Raw genomic sequence first — 24,878 nt, 5'->3', positions numbered from 1 at the left:
ACCATCAAGAGCATGCCTATTGGACTATACACTTTCAAATGCAGTAGACAAATTTGGTTAAGCTTTTCCTGTCTTTTTTGTCAGTGTGAATGGAAGGGTTAAGTTTTCAACTCATAAGTTTTTGTAAATGTGGTTTAGCACGTAATTAAAGATACACTTGAGGCAAAAATAGGAAACTCACATTTCATGTAAATGAAACCTCAAAGCTGTTTGGAATGTGGAGGCCAAGATAATTACAAAATCCATCATGCAGAAACACTGCAAATACAGAAAATTCAATGTGTAACCCAGTGATCAGTTTCTCTTAATTTATCACTGAGAGAAAAATAAATTGAATATTTAATAACTAACCTCTTTTTTCCTGCACTAGTTATTGTTTAAAAATCAGTTCAAAACATTTTGAGCATTAATACTGGGAAAATATAAAATACCAAAATATAAAATAATAATAAAGTAATATTTTTTTTTTGTTTTTTTGTTTTTTTTGCTGGAACCTCACATAATGATGCCAAAAAGTACAAATGAAAAATGAAAAATAAGTCGTAATCCTGATGTATGGGTAGAACAGCTCCCTTCTGAGTTTTTGTGTTTGTTTTTAATGTTTATAGTGAAAAGTTGTTTCTAGGTGTGCCTGTGAGGGTGTTTCTGCAAGAGATAAGCATTTGGACAGTAGACTCAGCAAAGCAGATTGTCCTCACTGATGTGAGTGGGCATCACTCAATTGTTTGAGGGCCTGAATAGAACAAAAAGGCAGAGGAGGGTGAATTTGTTCTGTGCTTGAGCTGGGGCATCCATCTGCTGCCATCATACACTGGAACTCCTGGATCTTGGGTCTTTAGACTCAGACTAGGATTTACACCATTGGCTCTCTTGGTTTTCAGGACCATTGGGTTTAAGAACTATACCATCAGCTTTCCTGGGCTTCGAGCTGTAGATGGCAAATCGTAGAACTTCTCAGCTTCCATAACCATGGGAGCCACTCCTTCATAATAAATCTCTTTCTGCATAATTATGTATCTCCTATTGGCTCTTTCTCTGGAGAATCCTGTCTAATATACTATGTGAAAGGGTTGTAAACTTTAAATTTTGATATATATTGTCAAATTGCTGTCCCTAAAAGGTAGAGTACCAGTTTTCATTCTCACTAAAAGAGAGACTGCCTGTTTCCTCACAGCCTTGCTGATACTGAGTTTAATGAAATTACATTATTTTGCTTTTCTTATAGATGAAATTTTGTATGTCTTTGGTGTTTTCTATTTATTTAATTTGAATGTAATTTAGCATCTTTTGTGGGTTTGTTAGCCATTTGTCTTTTCCTATAAATTGCTTTAGTGTAATCTTTGCTCATTTATTTTCTATTTAGTTTACTTTATTGAATTTTAAGAATTCTTTGTATATTAAGTTTATAATTTTGTCATAACAATTATACTTTTTTATTTTCTCTTTGTATTTCTTATTTTTATTTGTGCATTAAAGGTAGTTTTCATTTAGTAGTCAAATTTGTCAGTGTTTTTCTTTATGACTTTTGATTTTTTATGTCATCTTTTAAAAGGCCTTCCCATTCCAGGATTATAAATATATTCACCTGTATTTTCTTCCAGTACTTTCATGTTTGTTTCTTTCCTACTTTGGGGTATTTGATTTAATCAGGATTATTTTGTTGTAAGGAGTAGGGTGGACATCTACATAGTGTTGTATTTGTGAAAGATTTCAAACACTAAGTACACTATTAAGATTTTGTTTGTAACCTTTGCCATGTAATTATTAGACAAGTGGGAGCAGCACCTGCATATCTTATGAAAATACCATTTCTTTGAATACAGTTGATTATATTTATTCTTTGCGCTGCAATCATTAAATAATTGGGAGTAGTTTGTGTCCTAAGAGATAATAGGAAAATATGTCCTATGAAAATAGCATCTCTTTGACCTAATTGGATGTCTTCCTAATAAAACTAAAGGGGATGAAACCCGGTAGTGATTCTTTTGTAGCACAGAAAAGGAAGTGAGTAGTAGCCTCCAAGTAGGAGACCTATTCTGATATATCCTCCCAGGGGTTACACAAAGGAGCCTTGCTTTTACATTATGTGATCCTCCAGAGAATGTAGCATTTTCAGGATTGTTTTCCCCTGTGGAAAGATAACCTTTTCTCTATTGGTTAATCAGAGAGAAACAGTCATGCTCAAGACATGCGGGGTGATGCTGAAAACTCCATTTAAAGTTAAGAGGTGTTAATGGATAACAGATAACTTGCTATATGTGTGTGTAAGTGTGTATATATATGTGTGTGTGTATGTATATGTGTATTTTATGTCTACTTAAAGGTCATACTGATTGCATTTTACTTGGTCAATGCTGGTCTTTAACATCCTGGCCTCCTGCAGCGTATGCTAGATTTTTAAACTGTGGAAACTGCTGGTGCTTTGTCTTCAAGAGGGATAATAGCCTAATAACAGGGAGCTCTGCATTTATAGGTAACAGCAACAAAAAGAGAAATGGTTACATCTTTAAAAAGGGGAAACAGAACAATGTTATCTGATTGATTTGATAGTCCGTGTGAGGCTGTTTGGAAGGACACAGTGGCATTTCCATGATGCAGTTGGGTCATCGCTGAACATCCGTGCATTTAATTACAGTTGTGTTGGCTTCATTGGTTACAGACAAAAGACCTTGGGCAAGTTAGTAAGTCTCCATTTGCACATCAAAAAAGGGAGAAAATTTTAACACCTCACAGGGTTGTTGGGAAGACCAAAGGAACAATGTGTGAAGAACTGTTGGCACACAGTAACCCCCACCACCAATGTGTCTTTTCTCTCTCTGTTGCGTCCGTATTGATGGCAGTATTATCCTTATCACTCAGTAGTACAGTAATGTGCGATGAAAAACCCATTACGGCTACAACTTCAAAATGTAATTCCCAGGTGCCTTTAGAAACAGGCCATACTTAAGATGAGCAGTACATGCCCAGAGTTTGTTTTATTTTTGTCAGCCCGAAAAAAGCCTGTTGATTTCATGTAAATTCAGAAAGCATGCCAGTGCATCATTTTTGAAGCAGAAAAATAATGTGGATATTTACCCATAACTGTGATACAGTGAAGTTAGCAGTTTTGATAATGATGTTTGGCTTTTTTTGTTTTGTTTAATGTCTGCGAAATTATCCTGCCTACGGCTCCCAGAGGTCCTTCCCATACAGCATGTTCTGTAATCATATTACTGATCTAATAAACATCTATCTCTTATTGTAATAAACTCTCTTTGTGAATAGCCTCATTAATGTGCTGAAATAATGTACCCAGGGGTATTTCCAACAATTTCATTGTAGCTCTAAAATAAGCTGCCCTAACAGCACTATTGGTGGGAAAACTGCCACTTCAGCTCCAGCGAGTCTCCTGCAGTGTCTCACAGATCACGAAGATACCAGGGTCAGAGCCTCCCAGTAGAGCTGCTCTGGGGGCAACAGTGTAAAACTTCAGACAGTCTCACTTTCATTTTAATTCTGGATCAGGCTCTTTGCATAAATGAACCATTAGTTTGTAAAGCTGAGACTTTACCTTATGGAATTTATGCTCAATGTCTAGATAATAAAGCCGTAACTATGATTAAACCAATTTTATGCAGAGAATTTTCTTCTTCCAGTTGTAAAAATTGCCTGGTTTGATAAGTTTTTACTGTTAGGAAGTGGTTTTTTAATTTTATTAGCCTGGTAATTTTACTATAAAATGTCCATTCGTTTAATGGAAATAAAAACCCTTTTTAGGGATAAATGTATTATCTCCTATACATTTTCCTTTGGGGTATATTCTCTACCTCAACCCTGTATTATTTAGATATGAGCTTTTCAAAAAGGGATTCTTTTAGCATAAAAAGGACTTCAGGTGTTTTTCGATGTCCTGAATCAGGTAAACAGTCATTTTTGCAGAATTCTAAACTATGTAATTATGTAATACAGTTTTGAATCTTATAACCAGAAAGTTAAAAATTCGAGTTCCTTTGTTCATTATTTGGCAGTCGTAAGACATCGTGATGGTCTCTTGCAGGGACTGTTAAGTGCAGCCTTAGCCCTTCACATCTTCTCCGCCACTATCCTTCGTCATAGTGAGTCTTGCGTTTGTCTCTTGTCAGTCAGTGAGGGTCATTACAGCGGGCACCTAGGAGATTTCTCCTTTTAAAAATTTTAGGGGTGGGGAAGACAGATTTACTTCAGATATTTGAATTACAGAGTGCGCCATAAGCCCATTAAAACAACTTCCAACAGTATAGGAGTGATGGAAGTAAAACTAAACCTCCCCTCCCTGTACCAGGCACTACCTCCTGGTGTAACCACTGCTAACCTTTGATGTGTGTCCTGGCCTTCTTTTTACTTGCCTTACAATCACATGTATTTGTATCATTGTTTTCCTGTTGTATTGGTTTAGCTTTCATTTCTAAAAATAGGACCACAGTATAGATATTTTGTAACTTGCCTACTTACCGCAATAGTATGGACATCTTTCCAAGTTGATATTTATATTTTGACCTCATTCTTTTTGATAGCTGCATAGTATTTCATAGTATGAATGTACTATTATTTATTCAGTTGAAACATCTCCTGATACAGGGCCAGTCAGGTGGTTTCCACTTATTTGCCATTTGGAGCATAATACAGTACACATCTTTGTTTGAGGTTAGGTACTTCTGCATTTCCTTTGATTAGATGAGCACCCAGAATGAGATGGCTAGGTTACAAGGTAGTTTTTAAATAAATATTAATTGCCATATGACTTCCCAAAAGATTTTAGCAGTTTATATTCTAGTTAAAAGTGTATAAATGTACTCATTTTCCTACATCTTCAGTACTACATCTTCTGAGTCTTTCTAAAATTTTGTCCATTTGACAAGTAAACATGATGTCTCACTAACTGTATTAATTTGGATTCCGTAGCTGTAGCATTGGGAAAGAGAAAGGAAATATAGCCACATGAATGTGAACTATGTACAACATTAAGGCATTAACGTTGTGTAGAGAAGTAGATGATTTTATAGACAATTAAAAATTACCAAAATTGGCATCAGAATAGGTAAAAATATCAAACTTCAAAAGATGTTGAAATTTGATCATCTGATGATATGTCTCTCAAACTGTTTGTTTAAATAGGAATCCACAAGGTCTAAATATGTTTTCACCACAAGCAGGTGGAAAAGAGGGATATGGCAATCCAACGCAGAAAACTTATGAGTATGTGTACCATGTAGAAATTCAAAGATGTCAATATAAGCATTATCACCAAAGCAAACGTTGTTAGGTAAGGTAAAAATCAGAGTTACTTATGTTCTAAAAGTTAAATGTTGATTACAAAGGACATGGTCACCCTCTGTGCCTTCTAGATGTCTTATGAGACTCCGTTATTAGAAATGATATTTTCAAGGACTACTTTATGAGATACAATAGATTTTCCTTTTCTTCAGCTTCAGGGAAGGAAGGAATATTTTCCCCTTTATTATCCTGCTAAGATTTCTTTCACAAACAGAAGAGCTGCCAGTCTGAAAGGTAGATACTAGAATTCCATTAGTTACTACCAAAAGAAAACACTAAAAATATGGGGAAAAAATTCCAGACAACTGGATTACAGTAATGTAATATTTTGCATCTTCAAGATCTATCATTAAAATATTGCAGGCCTAGGTGGTTTTACAAGTGAGTTCTAAATTTTTAAGGAAAAGACAACTTCTATACTATTTAAATAATTTAGAGTACAGAAAAAGATGGAAAGCTTCCTAGTTCATTTTCATAAAGCTAAAATAAATCTAATGCCATAACCTACTTTAAAATAATACAGAACAACTGAAGATCACTTTTACTTATTAATAGAGGTGAGAGAATTTCAAAAAAGTAAATCAGATCTAGCAATATGTTGAAGGACCAATGTAACCAAATAGGGTTTGATCCAGGAATTTAAGAATAGTTAAAGCACTCAAAAAGCATAATTTAATATTTTAAGAAATTGGAGAATAAAAGCATCATAATCATGCTAAAAATTAGTTCAGCTAAACCAGTCTTCATTTTTAAAAACTCCATTTAAGATAGAGTGACTTTTCCAAACATGTTGAAAGTCATTTCCTAGAAATTAATTGTAAGCATTTTAAATAAACATTGAAAGCATTTTCATTAAAATTGAATAAGAGGAATGTCTTCTATCACTAGTAGTAGTAGTGGCGGGAGAGGAGGAATGTGTTATGGGTAATGCTGTTAATGGTGGCTTAATATATAATACCCCCAAACCAATAGCTTTTCTTTATACTGGCATTAATCTGATAGAAGTTTTTCTGTGAAAAGAATTCCTCTCCCCATTAAAAGGCCAAAAATAAATGTAACAAGAAAATGCAAGTTATGTGACGATAATTTTAGAACACTTTCAAAGACATAAGATATGACCTAAATGAATGGAGAGACATGTAGGTACCTGGTGGTAAGACTTAAAAATACAGATTCTTTCCAAATTCATCTACAAATTTTAAGTAATTTTAAAATAATTTCATCCACATACTTGAGTTCATTAAAATGGTCCTGTAGAATAAAATCTTGAACCAAGAACCAACAAAATCTTGAACAAGAAGGTCTCTTTTCACTATTCTTACTTTTCACACATACATCCCCTCTCTCTCACAAGACTTCTTTAAAGGAAAAGTGCAGGACCTAAGGAAAGAATAAAGTTAGAAAAATGAAGAGAAAGGGAACACGCAGTCAGTAGCAGATTAAGATTTCAACATATTTCTAGGAGATAGAAGGAAGCCTGTAGAAGGGTTAAACAGGCAGAGGAAGCCTGGCCCCAAAACACCCTGTAGGGGTGCAACATGGTGGTGGGAGTTTGGCCTTCCCACTGAAACCTCACAGCACCTCTGGCCTCCAGGGAGGAGATGAAAATAGGGACTTTTCAAAAGTCTGCATGAGGAAAGCTCTGCATTTGATCCCTCTTATGCTTTTCTCCAATTCCCACATAAAGAAGAGGAGGAATGTGTTATGGGTAATGCTGTTAAGAGAAGTATTAAGCCTGAAAATGATCATTATTTGCAGTTGATAAAATTTCTATACCTAGGGAAAAAAAGGTTGAAATAAACAAATTGTTGGAACTAAAAGCACATCAACTAGCCTAGTATATGTCCTCCAAAATGATGCCAGGACTTGTCCTAAAGAAGTCGAAGCTGAGAAGAAATCAGACAATACCCCAGAGTAATGCATGCCTGAATTTTCTGGGGAGAGATGGTGGTAGAAGTGATGTGAATCTTCCCTGCATGGAAGCTTTCCAAGCTCCACACCCACAGTGTAGGGCTGGGCTGCCACCCTCTCCCCAAGTGATCTCACTCAGCTCCTTGATTTCAGTGATGCCTCTCTTTAGCCATGACCTGTCCCCGGAACTCCACTCCTTTATCCTACAATACTACCTATAACATCTCCGTAAGAATATCTCAGTCCGTAGTGGTTCAAGCAGTGAATGATGATCTGTTTGTGCAGGCTCTGCACCACCTTGCTTTCTCTGGCCTCACTGTCTGGCTACTTCTACCACACTCACTCCAGTCATGCTGCCTCATTGCTCAGACAGGGTCTTGTTGGCCACAGCAAAATGTCTGGACTATATCTAAATGCACTGAGAACTCTTGGGAGGTTTTAAGCAGGAGGGTGATATAATCCGATTAAAGTTTTTTAAAAAATCACTGTGGCTTCTGTCTGGAAAATAGATTGTAGGAAACACTAGTAAAGCATAGTGGAACATTTGGTTATGTCTTGGGTGTCTGTCTCGAACATCTTTCTGTCATCCAGTGACAAAAACAGAATCCACCTGAATGAGGTAGAGAGAGAAAAAGAGCAGAAAGAGACATAAGATCAGGCCAAAGCTTTTACACAAAAGCTAGCATCTTAGCAGTCAGTGTTGACATAGTTACCCTCTATGGTTTTTGCAACTTTGCTGCTGCGGTAGAATTGTTTAAATCTCCTTCTATATTGACTGGTTATGTTTTTTTTTATATTTTTATTTCTTTCCTTCCCAGTTTTATTGAGGTGCAATTGACATATAGGTACTATATAAGGTGTACAGCATAATGATTTGACTTGCGTACATCATTAGATAGTCATCACAATAAGTTTAGTGAACATCTGTCATTTCATATAGATACACAAAGAAATAGAAAAAGAATTGTGTGATGAGAACTCCTAGGGCAGTTATGATTTTTAAAAAGAGTTATGTTTTCCCATTCTTCAGTTATTGATGAAGAAAATGTGAAGTTTATTATGAAACTAGCCAGGGCAGTGCAGGAGGCCCAGAAGTCAAGGCTGATTTGACCTACCAGTGACTTTCAACTTGTTTTTAGATTTTGTTTTTAAACCCTGGTACTCTAGTCTGTGATACATAGACTTACAACAGAATCAATAATGGTAATGACAGGTTTTCTTCCCTCTAAATTTTCACATTTAGGAATATAATGTGCCTGGGGAGGGGGGCGGTTAGTGAAACTTGAAGAGTATCCTTACTTCTCAGGGGAAAGGGGGCAGTGTCAAGGCTCTGGCCAATAGTGTTTTCATGGGCGATGTCTAAGGAATTACCACCATTCATCAGCTTAATGACATTTTCTGCTGCCTCTTCAGCTGAATTTGGGCAGGAGTGATATATTAAAATGAAGAGGAGATTCATGGCCTAATGTGAAATCTCGTTAAAGCTGGTAAAACAGAGGGAGTCTTTTCTCCAGGTGTTTAAATAGTAACAAAACGGTAGAAAACCTTGTATTATTAAGCGGTTCTTTTTTTTCTTTCTTGGTCAATATATTCTCTTCTCTGAAAATAAGTATTTCTTTATACTTTTGACAAAACACTGTACTAGGCAATATTTTTAAAGCAGAATATAGAACGAGAAAGATTTGAAGTGCTGGATTGTATTGTGTGGGTTGAACGAAGGGAAGTAAACTGTACAACTGTGATGTTCAGTGGTTTTAAAACAGTTTTTAAAGTTCAAGTATGAGTTTACTTCGAGATATTTCCAGTTTGTGTGTGTGTTTATATTTGCTATCTCATCTCTCCCACAAAGCATTGGAGTTGGCTAATAGGAAGGTTTGCTATAAAGTTAGGGTTGGCAGGTAAATTACAAGATGCCAAATGGACATACTTATACTAAAAAAGATAAATTGTTTATCTGAAATTCAAACTTAATTTGGCTGTCTTTTTTTTTTTTTAAAGTCTGGCAATCCTAAGTAGAAAACATGAATAAAACAATGAAGGTAAGATAGGGTGAAGTTTCTATACAAATATGAAGTCTAATGTCATTGCTAAAGTTGCGCCATGGTTTGGCCTTAAGAGTCCTGGTTGCCAGACAAAAATGAGAATATAATCGTTTACAAGATGTGCATTGCCCAGTAAGTCGGGTGAGTAGTGGGGCAAGAGTTCCTTGGGGTCAAAAAACATATTCTAGTTTTTAGATCTGAAAGAACACTTTTTCATGGGTCTCCATTAAAGGGATACTTTGTAATGGGGATGGTGGTGGTAATATCTACCCTTTATTGAGTATTTATGAACTAGACAGTGTTTTTCAAAGAGAAGTTTTTAATTAAATAAAGTCCATTTTACCTCTTTTTTCTTTTGTGAATTGCACTTTTTGCGTCATATCTAAAAAATCTTTCCCACATCCAAGGTCAAAAGATTTTTGCCTATGTTTTCTCTTAGACATTTTACAGTTTTAGGTTTTATAGTTAGGTCTATCAACATTTTTTTTTAAAGAACTAAATGAGTTTCAGGGATTCCCGAGGATTCTGGTTTCTCTCATTGAGTGTGAGTGTTCCTTGGTGATTCTGAGCTACCTTAGCTAACCCTAGAATTGACCTAGGCTAGCAACTATTTTGAGTTAATTTTGGTATATGGTAGAAGGTCTAGACTGAAGTTTGTTTTTGCATATTGTTTGAGCACATTTGTTGAAAATACATTCTCAACTGTATTGCCATTGCACCTTTGTCAAAAGTAAGTTGACTGTATTTGTGAGGGTCTAGCTCCTGGACTTTTTATTCTGTTTCATTGATCTGTGACTAACTTTATGCCAGTGCCATACTGTTTTAATTATTTCAGCTTTATAATAATATCTTGAAATCAGGTAATATTAGTCTTTCAACTAATATATACATATATAATATAAAAACTTAGAATCTGCTGGTTGATTTCTACCAAAAAAGAAAAAAACCCTATTGGGATTTTGATTGGGATTACATTTAGTCTTAATTTAGAGGGAATTGGCATTTTAACAAAATTGTCTTCTCACTCATGAACAAGGTATATCCCTCCACTTATTTAAATCCTCTTTAATTTCTCTCAGCAGTATTTTGTGTTTTTTAGTGTACAGGTCTTTCATCTTTTGTCAGATTTATCCCTAAATATTTCAATTTTTTAGATGTTAATGTACGTGATTTTTTTTATGGATACATATTATAATTATTTATTGTTGGACATTTAGATTGTTTATTATTTTTTCACTTTTAGCATTGCAATGAATAATTTTGTACATGGAAATACACTCACATCTGATTATTTCCCTTTAAAACATTTTTTAATTTCTATTGAAGTGTAGTTGCTATGCAATATTATATAATGTTATAGGTGTACAAAATAGTGATTCATAATTTTTAAAGGTTATACTCCATTTATAGTTTATTGTAAAATATTGGCTGTATTACCCATGTTGTACAATATATCCTTGTACCTTATTTTATATGTAATAGTTTGTACCTCTTCATCCCCTACTCCTATTGATATATTGCCCCTCCCCGCTTCCCTCTCCCTATTGGTAACCACGTTTGTTCTCTGTGTCTATGAGTCTGCTTCTTTTTTCTTATACTCACTAGTTTGTTGTATTTTTAAGATTCCACATATAAGTGATATTGTACAGTATTTGTCTTTCTCTGTCTCACTTATTTCACTGAGCATAATGCCCTCCAGGTCCATCCATGTTGCTACAAATGGCAAAATTTCATTCTTTTTATGGCTAAGTAGTATTCCATTTGGCATATATATTATATATATGTATATATAGTATATATATATATACACACACATACATACATATATATATAATCTTCTTTAACCATTCATCTGTTGATAGACCCATAGGTTGCTTCTATATCTTGACAATTGTAAATAATACTGCTTTGAACATTGGGATGCATGTATGTCTTTTCCATTTAGTGTTTTTGTTTGTAACTGTGTTAAACTCATTTTTGGGCTCTAGTGGATTGTTTGTGCATTCCATTGGATTTTCTTTTTTTTTAAGCTCTTTATTGGAATATAATTGCTTTATACTGTCATTGGATTTTCTATACCGAGAATCATGTCTTCTGCAAATAAGCAGTTAAGCCTTCCTTTCCAATCTGAATGCCTTTTATTTATTAATTTATTTTGGCCTGACCGCACTGCCAGAACCTCCCATGTTGAGTGCAAGTTGTAAGAGCAGATGTTCCTATCTGACTTCCTGATCTCAGGGTGAGGCATTCAGTCTGTGACGTATTTTTTTTATCAGGTTGAAGAAGTTTCCTTCTACTCCTTGTTTGCTGAGTTTTTGTTAGCAATAAGTGTTGGATATTGTGAAATACTTTTTCTATTGACATGCTCATATGGTTTTTGTTTTTTAGTTATTAATACAGTGTTGTGGGTAGACTGTATCCCTCAAACAAGATGTGGTAAAATCCTAACCCCCCAGTACCTCAGAATGTGACCTTATTTGGAAATAGGATCATTGCACATGTATGTAATTTGTTAAGATGAGGTCTTACTGGAATAGTGAGGGCTCCATAATCCAGTATGACTGGTGTCCTTATAAGAAGAAGGCCATATGAAGCCAGAGACACAAGGGAGAATGCAATGTGACAGTGCAGGCAGAGATTGGAGTTCTGCTGCCACAAGCCAAGGAATGTCTGGGGCTGTTGGAGGCTGGAGGAGGCAAGGAAGGACTCCCCCCTCGAGGCTTCAGAAGCCCCCTGGCTCTGCCTTGATCTCAGACATCTAGCCTCCAAACTGGGAGAAGATAAGTTTTTGTTGTTTTAACCCACCTTGTTTGTGGTCCTTTATTATGATAGCAGCCCTATATCATATATATGGTATATTACACTGGCTGATTTTTTTTAACATTAAACTGACCTGCATTCCTAGAATATACCCTGTTTAGTCAAGATGTAGTATCTTTATTTTTATCCTTTTAATATTTTGTTGTCTTGGATTTGCTATAATTTTGTTTAGAATTTGTGTATCTGTGTTCATGAGGGAATTGTTTTGTAGTTTACTTTTTTATACTGTTTTTGTCTGATTTTGGTATGAGGGTGGTGTTGGTCTCAGCAAATGAGTTGGGAAGTATTTCCTCCTCTTCAGTGTTCTTGAAGACTTTCTTCAGAGTTGGCATTGGTTTTTTAAAAAAGATTTATTGAGAAATAATTTGTACCTTTAACCCCTGCACAGTGTACAATTCACTGCTGTTTAGTATATCCTCAGAGTTGTGCCCCATCAACATTGTCTCATTCGAGAACATCTTCTTTACCCCAGAGAGGAATTTCATACTCATTAAAAGTCGCTCCCCATTCTCTCCCATCCAAACCCTTGTCAATCACTAATTTGCTTTCTGTTTCTATAGATTGGCCTATTATGGATATTTCTTATATATGGAACTATATGATACGTGACCTCTCTCTTAGCATGATGTTTTTTCAAGGTTCATTCATGTCTGTAGCAGTACTTCTTTGTTTTGGTGAATAACATTCTGTTATACAGATATACGATATTTGCTTATCCATTTATTAGTTGATGAACATTTGGGTTGTTTCCACTGTCTAGGTATTTTGAATAAGGCTGCTGTGAACAACTGTGTACAAGTTTTTGTATGAATAAATGCTTTCTTTCTCTTGAATATGTATGTAAGAGTGGGACTGCTCAGTCCTATGATCAGTCTGTGTTTAACCTTTTGAGGAAATACAGTGTTTTCCAAAGCTGCCGTCAGCACCAGCAATGCATGAAGGTTCTAGTTTCCCCACACCTTCACCGACACTTGTCATTATCTGTATATTTAACTATAGCCATCCTACTGGGTGTGAAGTGGTATCTCATGGTGGTTTTGATTTGCGTTTCCCTGATGGCTAATGATGTTGAATATTTTTCTCTTGTGCTTATTGACCATTGATATACCTCTTTGGGAGAAATGTCTATTTTCTTTGCCCTTTAAAAATTAGGTTGTCTTTTTATTACTGAGTTGTAAGAGTTTTTTTTTTGTATGTATACAAGTCCCTTATTAGATACTAGATTTACAGCATTTCTCCCTTGTTCTGTGGGTGATCGTTTTACTTTTTTCATGGTATCATTTATAACACAAAATGTTTTAATTTTGATGAAGTCCAATTTATTGATTTTTTGTTGTTGTTGCTTGTGCTTTTGGTGTTATACCCAAGAAAACATTGCCTAACCCAAGGTCACAAAGATGTAATTATTCCTATGTTTTCTTCTAAAAGTTTTATGTGCTTAGCTGTTATATTTAGTCATTTGATCCATTTGGAGATACTTTTTGGATGTGGTGTGGTATACAGGTCCAACTTCATTCTTTTGCATGTGGATATCTAGTTGTCTCAGCACCATTTGTTGAAAAGACCATTTTCTTTCCCCATTAAATTGTCTTGGCACTTTTGTTGAAAATCAATGTATCATAAATGTAGGGGTTTAATTTGGGGCTCTAAATTCTGTTCCATTGATCTTTATGTATGTCCTTATGCCAGTACTACATCGACTGGATTACTGTAGCCTTGTAGCAAAATATGAAATTGGGAAATGTGAGCCCTCCGAATTTATTCTTCTTTTTTAAAATTGTTTTGGCTGTTTTTAGTCCCTTGCCTTTCCATATGAAGTTTAGGATCATCTTATCAATTTTTGCAGAAAAAAAAATCCAGCTGCAACTCTGAATGCTTTTAATCTGTAGATCAGTTTGGGGCATACTGCCAACTCAATAATATTAACTCTTCTGACCCTTGAACATGGAATGTTTTGCCATTTATGTACCTTGTTTGATTTTTTCCAAGAATGTTTCGGTTTTCAGTGTATAAGTCATATACTTCTTTCAACATTAGTTCTAAATAGTCTATTATTTTTCTATGCTATTATAAGTGAAAGTGTTTTCTTAATTTAGTTTTCAGATTCTTCATTACTATTGTATAGAGATACAATTGATTTTCATGTATTGATCTCATATTCTACCACCTTGCCTGTTTATTTTTATAGTTCTTTGGTGGATTCTCTAGGGTTTTCTGTATGTAAGATCATGTCATCTGCAAATAGAATTTTCCTTTCTAGGTGATTTTTATTTCTTTTCCTTGCTTAATTTCCTTATCTAGAACTTCCAATATAATGGTGAATAGAAATGGCAAGAATGGATGTCTGTCTTGTTCATGATCTTAGAGGGAAAGAATCTATTCTTTACCCATTAAGTATGGTGTCAGCTGTAGATTTTTCCCTAGATATCCTTTATCAATTTGAGAAAGTTCTTTTCTATTTATAATTTGTTGAGTTTTTTTTAATCCTAAAAGGGGTTTTTAATCTTGTCAAATGATTATTCTGTGACTGTTGAAAGGCTCATATAATTTGTGTCTTTTATTCTATTAATATTGCACATAACGTTGATTTTTAGATGCTAAACTAACCTTACTTTCCTAGGATAAATCCCACTTGGCCATGGTGTATAATCCTTTTAATATGTTTCAGAATTTGGCTTGCTAACATATTGTTGAAGCTTTTTGCATCTACATTCATAAGGGCTATTGGACTGAAGTTGTCTTTTCTTGGAATATGTCTAGTTTTGGTATCAGGGTAGTACTGGCCACACAGAATGAGTTTGGAAGTTTCCATTTTCTTTAGCTTTCTGGAAGAATTTGTATAGACTTGGTATTACTTCTTCCATGAATCTTTGGTTGAATTCACCAATAAAGCCATCTGGGCCTGTAGTTTTCTTTGTAAGGAAGGTTTTTAACTATAAATTCATTTTTCTCTAATGGATAAAGTGCTATCCAGATTACTTATTTCTTCAGAGTGAGCTTTGGCCTGTTCTCTTCTTTCTGGTACTTTGTCGTATGAACTCTAGCTGCTTTGGTTTTCTGAGACTTTTCACTCCGTGTCCTCGACTTAAAAATTCTGCTCGTCCACATCAGTTGCCGTCCCTGTGCTTAGGCCTGGAGACCATAAGCTTCTAACCTGGGACAAGAATAGAGCTCACCTCAATTGTTTTCCGTCCCTTGGGCGTCACTGTCCTACATTGCCTGATGTCTAGTGTCTTAAAAACCATTGTTTCGTGTGTTTTTCTGCTAGTTTGTTTCTGCAAACAGTTGGGTATATCCTTATCCTGTTAGTCCAGGGAAGATGGAAAGATTTTTATACTGTCACAATCTTTTTTGTAGTGGTGGGACAGGGCACAAAACCAAAAAACAAACACAAACATTATCAAGTTCACAAGGATCCAAGAAATAAGCCATCTTTGAAATTAGTACTTATAATAAGCATCCTCCCATCATTTCAACAATGATGCAAAACTAACTCACAAATGAAGAAATGTTAAAGTAGATTGAAATAGAAACATGAATGCCTATACCTCTCTCACTAACTACCCAAAAGCTATGAAAATAGAGAAAGGATTAAATATATTACAATCATGGGAGAGTAGAAAGAGAAGCTGTTAATGGAAAAGAAATTTTGTGCAGTTACTAGATGATAGAAAGCAGATGGAACTGAATCGAAATATAGTGAAGAAACCTATTACCCGGAACGTACATTGGAGAAAACTAACCAGAAGGTAGGAACAGATGCAGATGATCTATAAACTCAAATGGAAAACGGATGGAGGCCCTAGGCACTTACCAGGCTGATTGAAGATGAACGTTTAGAACAGCAGCCGCCAATCAGGCCTCTTCCCTTATTCGTTTTGCTCTGCTTTATTCCAACATAATAGGTCAAGAACTGCATTGTAAAAGAGGGTGAACTTTCCATCTGATGTGATTTCTATTACGGGGTTATGCCCTAGGAAGAAGCATTGCGGAGTTTGTGGAAATCACGGAACACAGACAGAGGCGGCAACTTGAAGAAACAGACATATACAAATGTGAAGGAAATTGAAGCCAGCTGCCTATAATAATCTGCCCAATCTTTCATTCATTAAATAGCCAAGGACCACCAGACCTTTGGGGAAGCATAACGACAAGAAGCAGAGAAACCAAGGTGAATAAACAGCTGAGCACAAAGGAAAGTTGATGGGAAGTGCAGTGGGTTGAATTCTGTCCCCCACAAAAATGATATGTTGAAGTCCTAACTCCCAGCACCTCAGAATGTTAAACTTTATTTGAAAATACTGATGGTCCAGATGTAGTTAGTTAAGATGAGGTCATACTTAACTGGGGTGGGCCCCTAATCCAGTATGACTGGTGTCTTTATAAGAAGACAACTGTGTGAAGTCAGAGACACACAGGGAGGATGGCGTGCAGTGACGGAGGCAGAGATAGGAATTACGCATCCGCAAGCTAAGCAGTGCCAGAGGTTTCCAGCAAATTACGGAAAGCTAGAAGCAAGGGAAGATTCTACTATGGATTTCAGAGGGAGCACGGTCCTGCTCTTTGATTTTGAACTTCTAGCTTCCAGAATTGTGAGGTGATACATTTCTGTTGTTTATACCACCTAGTTTGTGGTACTTTGTCATGGCAACCCTGAGAAACTAATTTTGGGAGTAAAAGAGAATTTAATAATTCTTAATGAAAACAAAACAGATGTTCAAGTAACCCACAGGAAGGTTTAAAAAAAAGCGAGAGGGAATCAGAAAAATAAGATACGGGAAATAAACAGAAGACAAACAATAAAATTGCATGTTGAACTTAAACCCTAGCATCTTAATATTTATTGTGAAAATGTAAATAGTCTAAGTGCATCAATTAAAAGACAGAGATGACGAGAGTGGATAACAAAACATGATCCAACAGTACGTTGTCTACAAAAATCTCACTTCAAATGTAATGATATAGGCAGGTTGAAAGTAAAAGGTTGAAAGGTATGTATCATGTAAATATTAATTTTTAAAAAGCAGGAGTGGCTGTCGTAACATACATCTTAATTTCCTGGTTGTGATCTTGTATTATCGCTATGCAAGATATGTCCGTTGGGGAGGCTGGGTGAAGTACGTATGGTCTCTCTCTGTATTGTTTCTTACAATGGCATATGAACCTGAAAATATATCAAAATAAGATTTATTCACATGCAAAAAAATGAAGTTGGTTGCCTACTCATACTGTATACAAAAATTAACTCAAAATGGATCAAGACCTAAATGTAAAAGCTGAAACTATGCAGTTCTTAAATGAAAAAATGAATGTAAGAGCGAAAACTATAAAAATTCTTAGAATAAGCTTAAAATCTCAGGAGCTTGAAATAGGCAATGGTTTCTTAGGTTTGACACCAAAATCACAAGCAATAAAAGGAATAGATAGGGACTTCCCTGGCAGTCCAGTGGTTAAGACTTTGCCTTCCAATGTGGGGGGTGTGGATTCGATCCCTGGTTGGGGAGCTACACATTTATCATGGTCAAAAGACCAAAAATAAATAAATAAATAAAACAGAAGCAATATTGTAATAAATTCAATAGAGACTTTAAAAATGGTCCACATCAAAAATTTTTTTAAAAAATGAATAAGTTGAACTTTATCAAAATAAAATGTTTTTGTGTGCTTCAGTGGACACTATCAAGAAAGTGAAAAGACAAACCACAGAATAGGAAAACATTTTTGAAACTCATGTATCTGCTAAGAGAATTGTATTTAAAATATATAAAGAACACTTAGACTCAATTATATGAAGAGGGATGACCTATTTTAAAAAGTGCGCAAAGGATCTGAATAGACATTTCTCCAGAGAAGATATACAAGTGGCCAATAAGCACATGAAAAGATGCTCAACATCATTAGCCACCAGGGAAATACAAATGAAAAACCACCATGAGTTACCACTCCACACCCACTAGGATGACTGTAATTAAAAAAGGTAATAAGTATTGGTGAGGATGTGGGGAAACTGGAAACCTCATGCATTGCTGGTGCTAATGGCAGCTTTGGAAAAGTCTGGCAGTTCCTCAAAAAGTTAAACATAGAGTTATATGACTCAGCACCTCCACTTCTAAGTATATACCCAAGAGAAACAAAAACGTGTGCACAAAAACGTATACATACACGTTCACAGCAGTTTCATTCATACTAGTCAAAAAAGTGAAAGCAATTCAAATGTCCGTCAACTGATAAATGGATAAACAAAATGTGGTATATCCACACAATGGAATGTTACTACCTAATGAAAAGAAATGAAATACCGATACATGCTACAGCATGGATGAATCTTGAGAACATGCTAAGTGAAAGAAGCCAGTCACATAGGATCATATTTTGTATTATTTCAAGTATCTGAAATGTCCAGAACAGGCAAATCCAGAGAGACAGAAAGCAGGTTAGCACTGGGCAGGGACTGAGGATGGGGAGGAGATGAAGTCAAGGTAACAGTTACAGGGTATGGGGTTTCTTTTCCAGGTAATGAAAAAATTCTAAAACTGGTTCTGGTGGTAGTTGCACCACTCTGAAAATATACTAAAAACCATTAAATGACAGATACACGTTAAATGGCTGAATTGTATGTCATAGGAATTATATCTCAACAAAGCTATTAGAAATAAAATAAAACTAAAAATTAAAAGGCTAAAATGCTTATGGTATGATTATTATTTCATAATATACCTTGCAATACAGAAACAATGCTCTCTCTCCCACCTGTTTAGTCATTAATGATTTGGAAACAGACAAGTTCAGACTGTTCCTTAATATCTTCTAGGTAGTGGATTTTCCTAAACAAGTTCAGTAAACAGGAATGTAAGGGTTGTGCCTGGGAAAAATCAAACTGTTTCCACACCTAAAGACACACATACACCTGTATGAATACATGCATATATAAATATGCATATAAAATATATGTTGGTTCTTTGCTTGTCACAGGTCATTCATCACTATGGGTTAAAGAAAGGACTGCAGGATTTCCTTCTGATTTTGTACTTTTAGCCTTGTTTGAGTTACTGTATGCATTTTGAAAAAGAGACCATTCAAAAAAATATTGAATTAATTAAACTTTTACTCAGACTGACATTCTATCCATGAAGCCAAATTTTACTGTAGTTCTTGAGGAGTACCAGCACCATCTTCCATTAAACTTAAGTGGTCCTATTTGTCCATTTTCAGCTTCCTAACAAGGATCCTGAAATTTTTGAAGTTTCATCCAAGTGTCTGTCTATATTGGTTCAATTGTATGGAGGGGAAAACCCAGACAGCCTATCTCCCGAAAATGCAGAGAACTTTGCTGATTTACTGACATCCAAAGAGGACCCGAAGGAGCAGAAGCTTCTGTTGAGGATTCTCAGAAGAATGGTGAGTCCACACGGAAACCGGGGCTTGGGTGGACGGCCTCAGTGGCAGCCAGTAGACGGGGGTAGTCATTTTTTTTTTGACCTGGTTTCATTAAAGAACTCCCAGTTACCTTTCCCCGTAGTCACCCACTGTTAACATTTATCATATTCTGCATATCTGTCTGCATATACAAGGATTTTTTTCTGAACTGTGAGAGAGCTAGACACATTGTTCCTGCTTACCCCTTAATATGTGAGTGTGTATTTCCTAATGAAATGGATGTTCTCCTACTTAAGTACAGTTATCAAAATCAGGAAATTTAACATTGATGCAAATCTTTTACTAATCTGGCATCCGTATTACAATTTTGTCAACTGTCCCCATAATGTCCTCTATAGCTTGTTTTCCAGTGTAAAATCCAGTCTAGGATCATGTATTTTAGTAGACATGTGTCCTTAATCCCGAATAGTTCTGCAGCCTTTCTTTGTCTTTCACATTTCTGAAGAAGGGGCCAGATATTTTGCAGAGTCTCCCTCGGTGGAGGTCTCTCTGATGTTTTCTGAACAACTAGATTCAGGTGAGCCCCAGAAGAAATACTGTGTCCTTCTCAGTCCATCACATCCAGAGTCTCATGATGTCTGTTTCCCCTTTCCTGCTGATGTTCATTTTGATCACTTCATTGTCAATGTGTGGTTATTGTTTTTTAATTTTTTTAACAGTTACAAAATGGAGATTTTCAAACTAGCAACATTTCTATCTCCCGGTATTGTACTGCAGGAAAAAAATTTCCCTTTTGTCCCATTTATTTTATTTCTTAAAATATATATAGCTCATGTTTACTTGAAAGTACTTTTGAAGACTGACTTATTTTCTTTTTGTGATAGATCTTGTTCTGCTGGTTTTGAAGGCTGTTATTTACGGTGGCTGTTGTTGAAGTTAGTAGAGGAGTAAAGGTCCCGTTAGTCATGTCACGTTCTGGCTTTTCATCAGGCTCTGCTCACATCTAGATCCAATTATCTTGAGGGGCCCTTTGGCAGCAGAGGCTGTGGATGCTCCAGAGAGCTGTCTTCGAGACAGTGTTTGTGCTAATTTGATAAATAGACAGCTGCAGCATGTGACCCTGCTAAATCTACACAGCAGGTTGTGGGTGACAGAACTAGAAGGGAGATAGGGAGTTTCCCTCCTCGCTGCTACATTATGCTTTTGTACAGCCAGGCCTCCCCAACCCAACTTCCTGTCTAGTGGAGTCGTTCCCTGAGTAACCGAATGATGACCGTCTAAGCGAACCTCCCAAAGTGTAGGATAAATACTTCTGGAGACGATAGATCTTGGGCATGGCACTCCAACCTAGCATAGATAACACTGAGTCACATAGTAAAGCCGATATTTCCTCTTCCATTTTATTCTCATCTTTCTGATGATTTAAGGTGAAGGTCTCAGTTTGGTACTACTGTGTCTTTAATACCTCTTGAATCCTTCAGAATCTCCCTTTTCAAACAGACTAAGCCTCTCAGATGACCAAATAGTTTTATTTATTTAAAAATGGTGAGTCGATGTGACGTTAAGTACTAGAAAATATACTAATATAAATATAGATATGTACATGTGGCAAAATTGTGTATTTGGTACAGAATGACAAAAGCTGGGGGAACATTGACCTCATATCTGATACAATTAATTTTATAGAGGTCTGCCATCTCATATTTGAAAATCTTAGCACTAGATTTTGTTTGGAATTTATAATTTTCAGATCTTTTTGGCACGGTGCTTATACTGTATATGATATGACCCTATAGGAGTCACCTGGGGTGGTACCGTCTTCCAGCATGGTAATATTTCTGCCGCAAAATGTATGAACATTCACACCAAGTGGGTAAATAAAAACTATATGTGACCCCATGTGGGTTAGGTCAGGTGTTGCCTCCAAATATGTTTTCAAACCAAACTTAAGAAAAAAAGTTTTGATTTTCAGAACTTTCTAGATTGTAGAATTGCAGAGAGATTATGGACCTGCCTTTGAAATAAATTATATCATTTTCTAAAACCAGGTTAATTTAATCATGCAGAAAACAATTAGACTCCAACTTGGTCGAAGTAACCAGACTATACCATCATTTAGTTAATTTTACTGTCTGAAATGATATCCTTATAATTTATGACCTGCCATGTGTAGGGCCAGGTGGGTTTTGTTTGTGGAAGAAAATTGAATCCAAGTAACTGTGTATGTGAAAATAGAAGTGGTGTCTGGTGCTGCTCATCCTTATTTTTTTTAATTGTAGTAAAGTAAATATAAAGTTTATCAGCCGCCTTTGATAAGTGCTTTATAATCTTATGAAGACTTTCTAAATTACCCATGGATTGATCAGTATTGGGTTCGAGTGGAGCAAAACACACAGTTAGGGATTTTGGGCCTTGTACTTGACTATCCTGAGGCTCAGTTCTGTTTAAACTTGGTGCCGAGTTCGGTATATTTGGAGAAAAACAGCAGCAAATGACCCAAAGAGCTGCATGATGCCAGCGCCCACTCTGGAACTGATGTGGTCCTTCCTCCTCTCTCTTTCTCACTGCTTCCTGTCCTCACCTCCCTGAGTGCCATTGTTTTGTAACTGTCAGCTTACTGTCTGTTCTCACCTTCACATTACCCTTGTTCAGCGTAGTGATGTGGCCTTGTTCTTTTTTTTTTTAAGAATTTTTTGAGATATAATTGACATATAATAAACTGCATATAATTAAACTGTACAATTTGATATTTTTTTATTAGTAATGTATATATATCAAGCCCAATCTCCCAATTCATCCCACTCCCCTCTTCCCCCGCGTGTCCATGTTTGTTCTCTACATCTTTGTCGCTATTTCTACTTTGCAGATAAGATCAACTATTCCATTTTTTCTAGATTCCACATATATGCGTTAATATACGATATTTGTTTTTCTGACTCACTTCACTCTGAATGACAGTCGCTAGGTCCATCCATGTCTCTACAGATGACCCATTTTCGATCCTTTTTATGGCTGAGTAATATTCTATTGTATATATATGTACCACATCTTCTTTATCCCTTCATCTGTTGATGGACATTTAGGTTACTTCCATGTCCTGGCTATTGTAAATACTGCTGCAATGAATGATGGGGTGCATGTGTCTTTTTGAATTATGGTTTTCTCTGGGTATATGCCCAGTAGTGGGATTGCTGGGTCATATAGTAATTCCATTTTTAGTGTTGCAAGGAACCTCCATACTGTTCTCCATAGTGGCTGTATCAAATTACATTCCCACCAGCAGTGCAGGAGGGTTCCCTTTTTTGCACACCCTCTCCAGCATTTACTGTTCATAGATTTTCTGATAGGGCCCATTCTAACCAGTGTGAGGTGATACCTCATTGTATTTTTGATTTACATTTCTCTAATGATTAGTGATGTTGAGCAGCTTTTCATGTGCCTCTTGGCCATCCGTATGTCTTCCTTGGAGAAATGCGTATTTAGGTCTTCTGCCCATTTTTTGATTGGGTTGTTTCTTTTTTGATATTGAGCTGGATGAACTGTTTATATATTTTGGAGATTAAACCTTTGTTGATTTGTTTGCAAATGTTTTCTCCCATTCTGAGGGTTGTCTTTTCGTCTTGCTTATAGTTTCCTTTATTGTGCAAAACCTTTTAATTTTCATGAGGTCCCACTGGTTTATTTTCCTTTTTATTTCCATTACTCTAGGAGGTGGGCCAAAAAAGATCTTGCTGTGATTTATGTCCAAGAGGGTTCTTCCTATGTTTTCCTCTAGGGGTTTTATAGTGTCTGGCCTTACATTTAGGTCTTTAATCCATTTTGAGTTTATTTTTGTGTATGGTGTTTTGGTGTGTTCTAATTTCTTTCTTTTACATGTAGCTGTCCACTTTTCCCAGCACCACTTATTGAAGAGGCTGCCTTTTCTCCATTGTATATCCTTGCCTCCTTTGTCATAGATGAGTTGACCATAGGTGCATGGGTTTATCTCTGGGCTTTCTATCCGGTTCCATTGATCTATATTTCTGTTTTTGTGCCAGTTTCATATTTTCTTGATTACTGTAGCTTTGTAGTATAGTCTGAAGTCAGGGAGTCTGATTCCTCCAGTTCCTTTTTTTCCCCTCAAGATTGCTTTGGCTATTCAGCGTCTTATGTGTCTCCATATAAATTTTAGGATTTTTTGTTCTAGTTCTGTAAAAAAATGCCATTGGTAATTTGATAGGGATTGCATTGAATCTGTAGATTCCTTTGGGTCTTATAGTCATTTTCACAATATTGATTCTTCCAATCCAAAAACGTGGTGTATCTTTCCATCCTTTTGTGTCATCTTTGATTTCTTTCATCAGTGTTTTATAATTTTCTGAGTACAGGACTTTTACCTCCTTGGTTAGGTTTATTCCTAGGTATTTTATTCTTTTTGTTGCAGTGGTGGATGGGATTGTTTCCTTAATTTCTCTTTCTATTCTTTTGTTGTTAGTGTATAGAAATGCAAGAGATTTCTGTGTGTTAATTTTGTATCCTGCAACTTTACCAAATTCATTGATTAGCTCGAGTAGTTTTCTGGTGGCATCTTTAGAATTTTGTATGTATAGTATCATGCCATCTGCAAGCAGTGACAGTTTTACTTCTTCTTTTCCAATTTGGGTTCCTTTTATTTCTTTTCCTTCTCTGATTGCTGTGGCAAGGACTTCCAAAACTATGTTGAAGAGTAGTGGCAAGAGTGGACATCCTTGTCTTGTTCCTGATCTTAGAGGGAATGCTTCCAGTTTTTCACCATTGAGAATGATGTTTGCTGTGAGTTTGTCATATATGGCCTTTATTATGTTGAGGTAGGTTCCCTTTATGCCCACTTTCTGGAGTTTATATCATAAATGAATATTGAATTTTGTCAAAAGCTTTTTCTGCATCTATTGAGATGATCATATGGTTTTTATTCTTCACTTTGCTACTATGGTGTATCACATTGATTGATTTGCCTATATTGAAGCGTCCTGGCATTCCTTGGATAAATCCCACCTGCTCATGGTGTATGATCCTTTTAATGTGTTATTGGATTCTGTTTGCTAGTATTTTGTTGAGGATTTTTGCATCTATATTCATCAGTGATATTGCTCTATAATTTTGTTCTTTTGTAATATCTTTGTCTGGTTTTGGTATGGTGGCCAAAGGTGATGGGTGGCCTTGTATAATCAGTTTGGGAGAGTTCCTTCCTCTGCAATTTTTTGAAGGGGTTTGAGAGGGATGGATGTTAGGTCTTCTCTAAATGTTTGATAGAATTCACCTGTGAAGCCATCTAGTTCTGGGCTTTTCTTTGTTGAAAGATTTAAAATCCCAGTTTCAATTTCATTACTTGTGATTGGTCTGTTCACATTTTCTATTTCTTCCTGTTTCAGTCTTGGAAGGTTATTCCTTTCTAAGAATTTGTCCATTTCTTCAAGA

General features: G+C 35.9%; 1 protein-coding gene across 8 annotated transcripts in view; it reads left to right on the top strand.

Annotated features, from left to right (window-relative positions):
* ULK4 (unc-51 like kinase 4) overlaps nucleotides 1–24,878 on the top strand; it is a 559,288-nt gene that overhangs the window by 401,039 nt on the left and 133,371 nt on the right. For 5 of the 8 annotated variants that reach the window (XM_057704482.1, XM_057704479.1, XM_057704480.1 and 2 more), the window contains one exon: nucleotides 19,278–19,463. In XM_057704482.1, coding sequence (XP_057560465.1) covers nucleotides 19,278–19,463 — 186 coding nt within the window. Of the gene's footprint in view, nucleotides 1–16,042; nucleotides 16,237–19,277; nucleotides 19,464–24,878 lie in introns of those variants that run through there. The other 3 variants (XR_009048679.1, XR_009048678.1, XM_057704484.1) reach the window with 2 other exon arrangements.

The sequence above is a fragment of the Hippopotamus amphibius genome, chromosome 13 (genome assembly GCF_030028045.1).
Source record: "Hippopotamus amphibius kiboko isolate mHipAmp2 chromosome 13, mHipAmp2.hap2, whole genome shotgun sequence".
Lineage (NCBI taxonomy): Eukaryota > Metazoa > Chordata > Mammalia > Artiodactyla > Hippopotamidae > Hippopotamus > Hippopotamus amphibius.
This window is presented reverse-complemented; position numbering and strand designations above follow the sequence as displayed.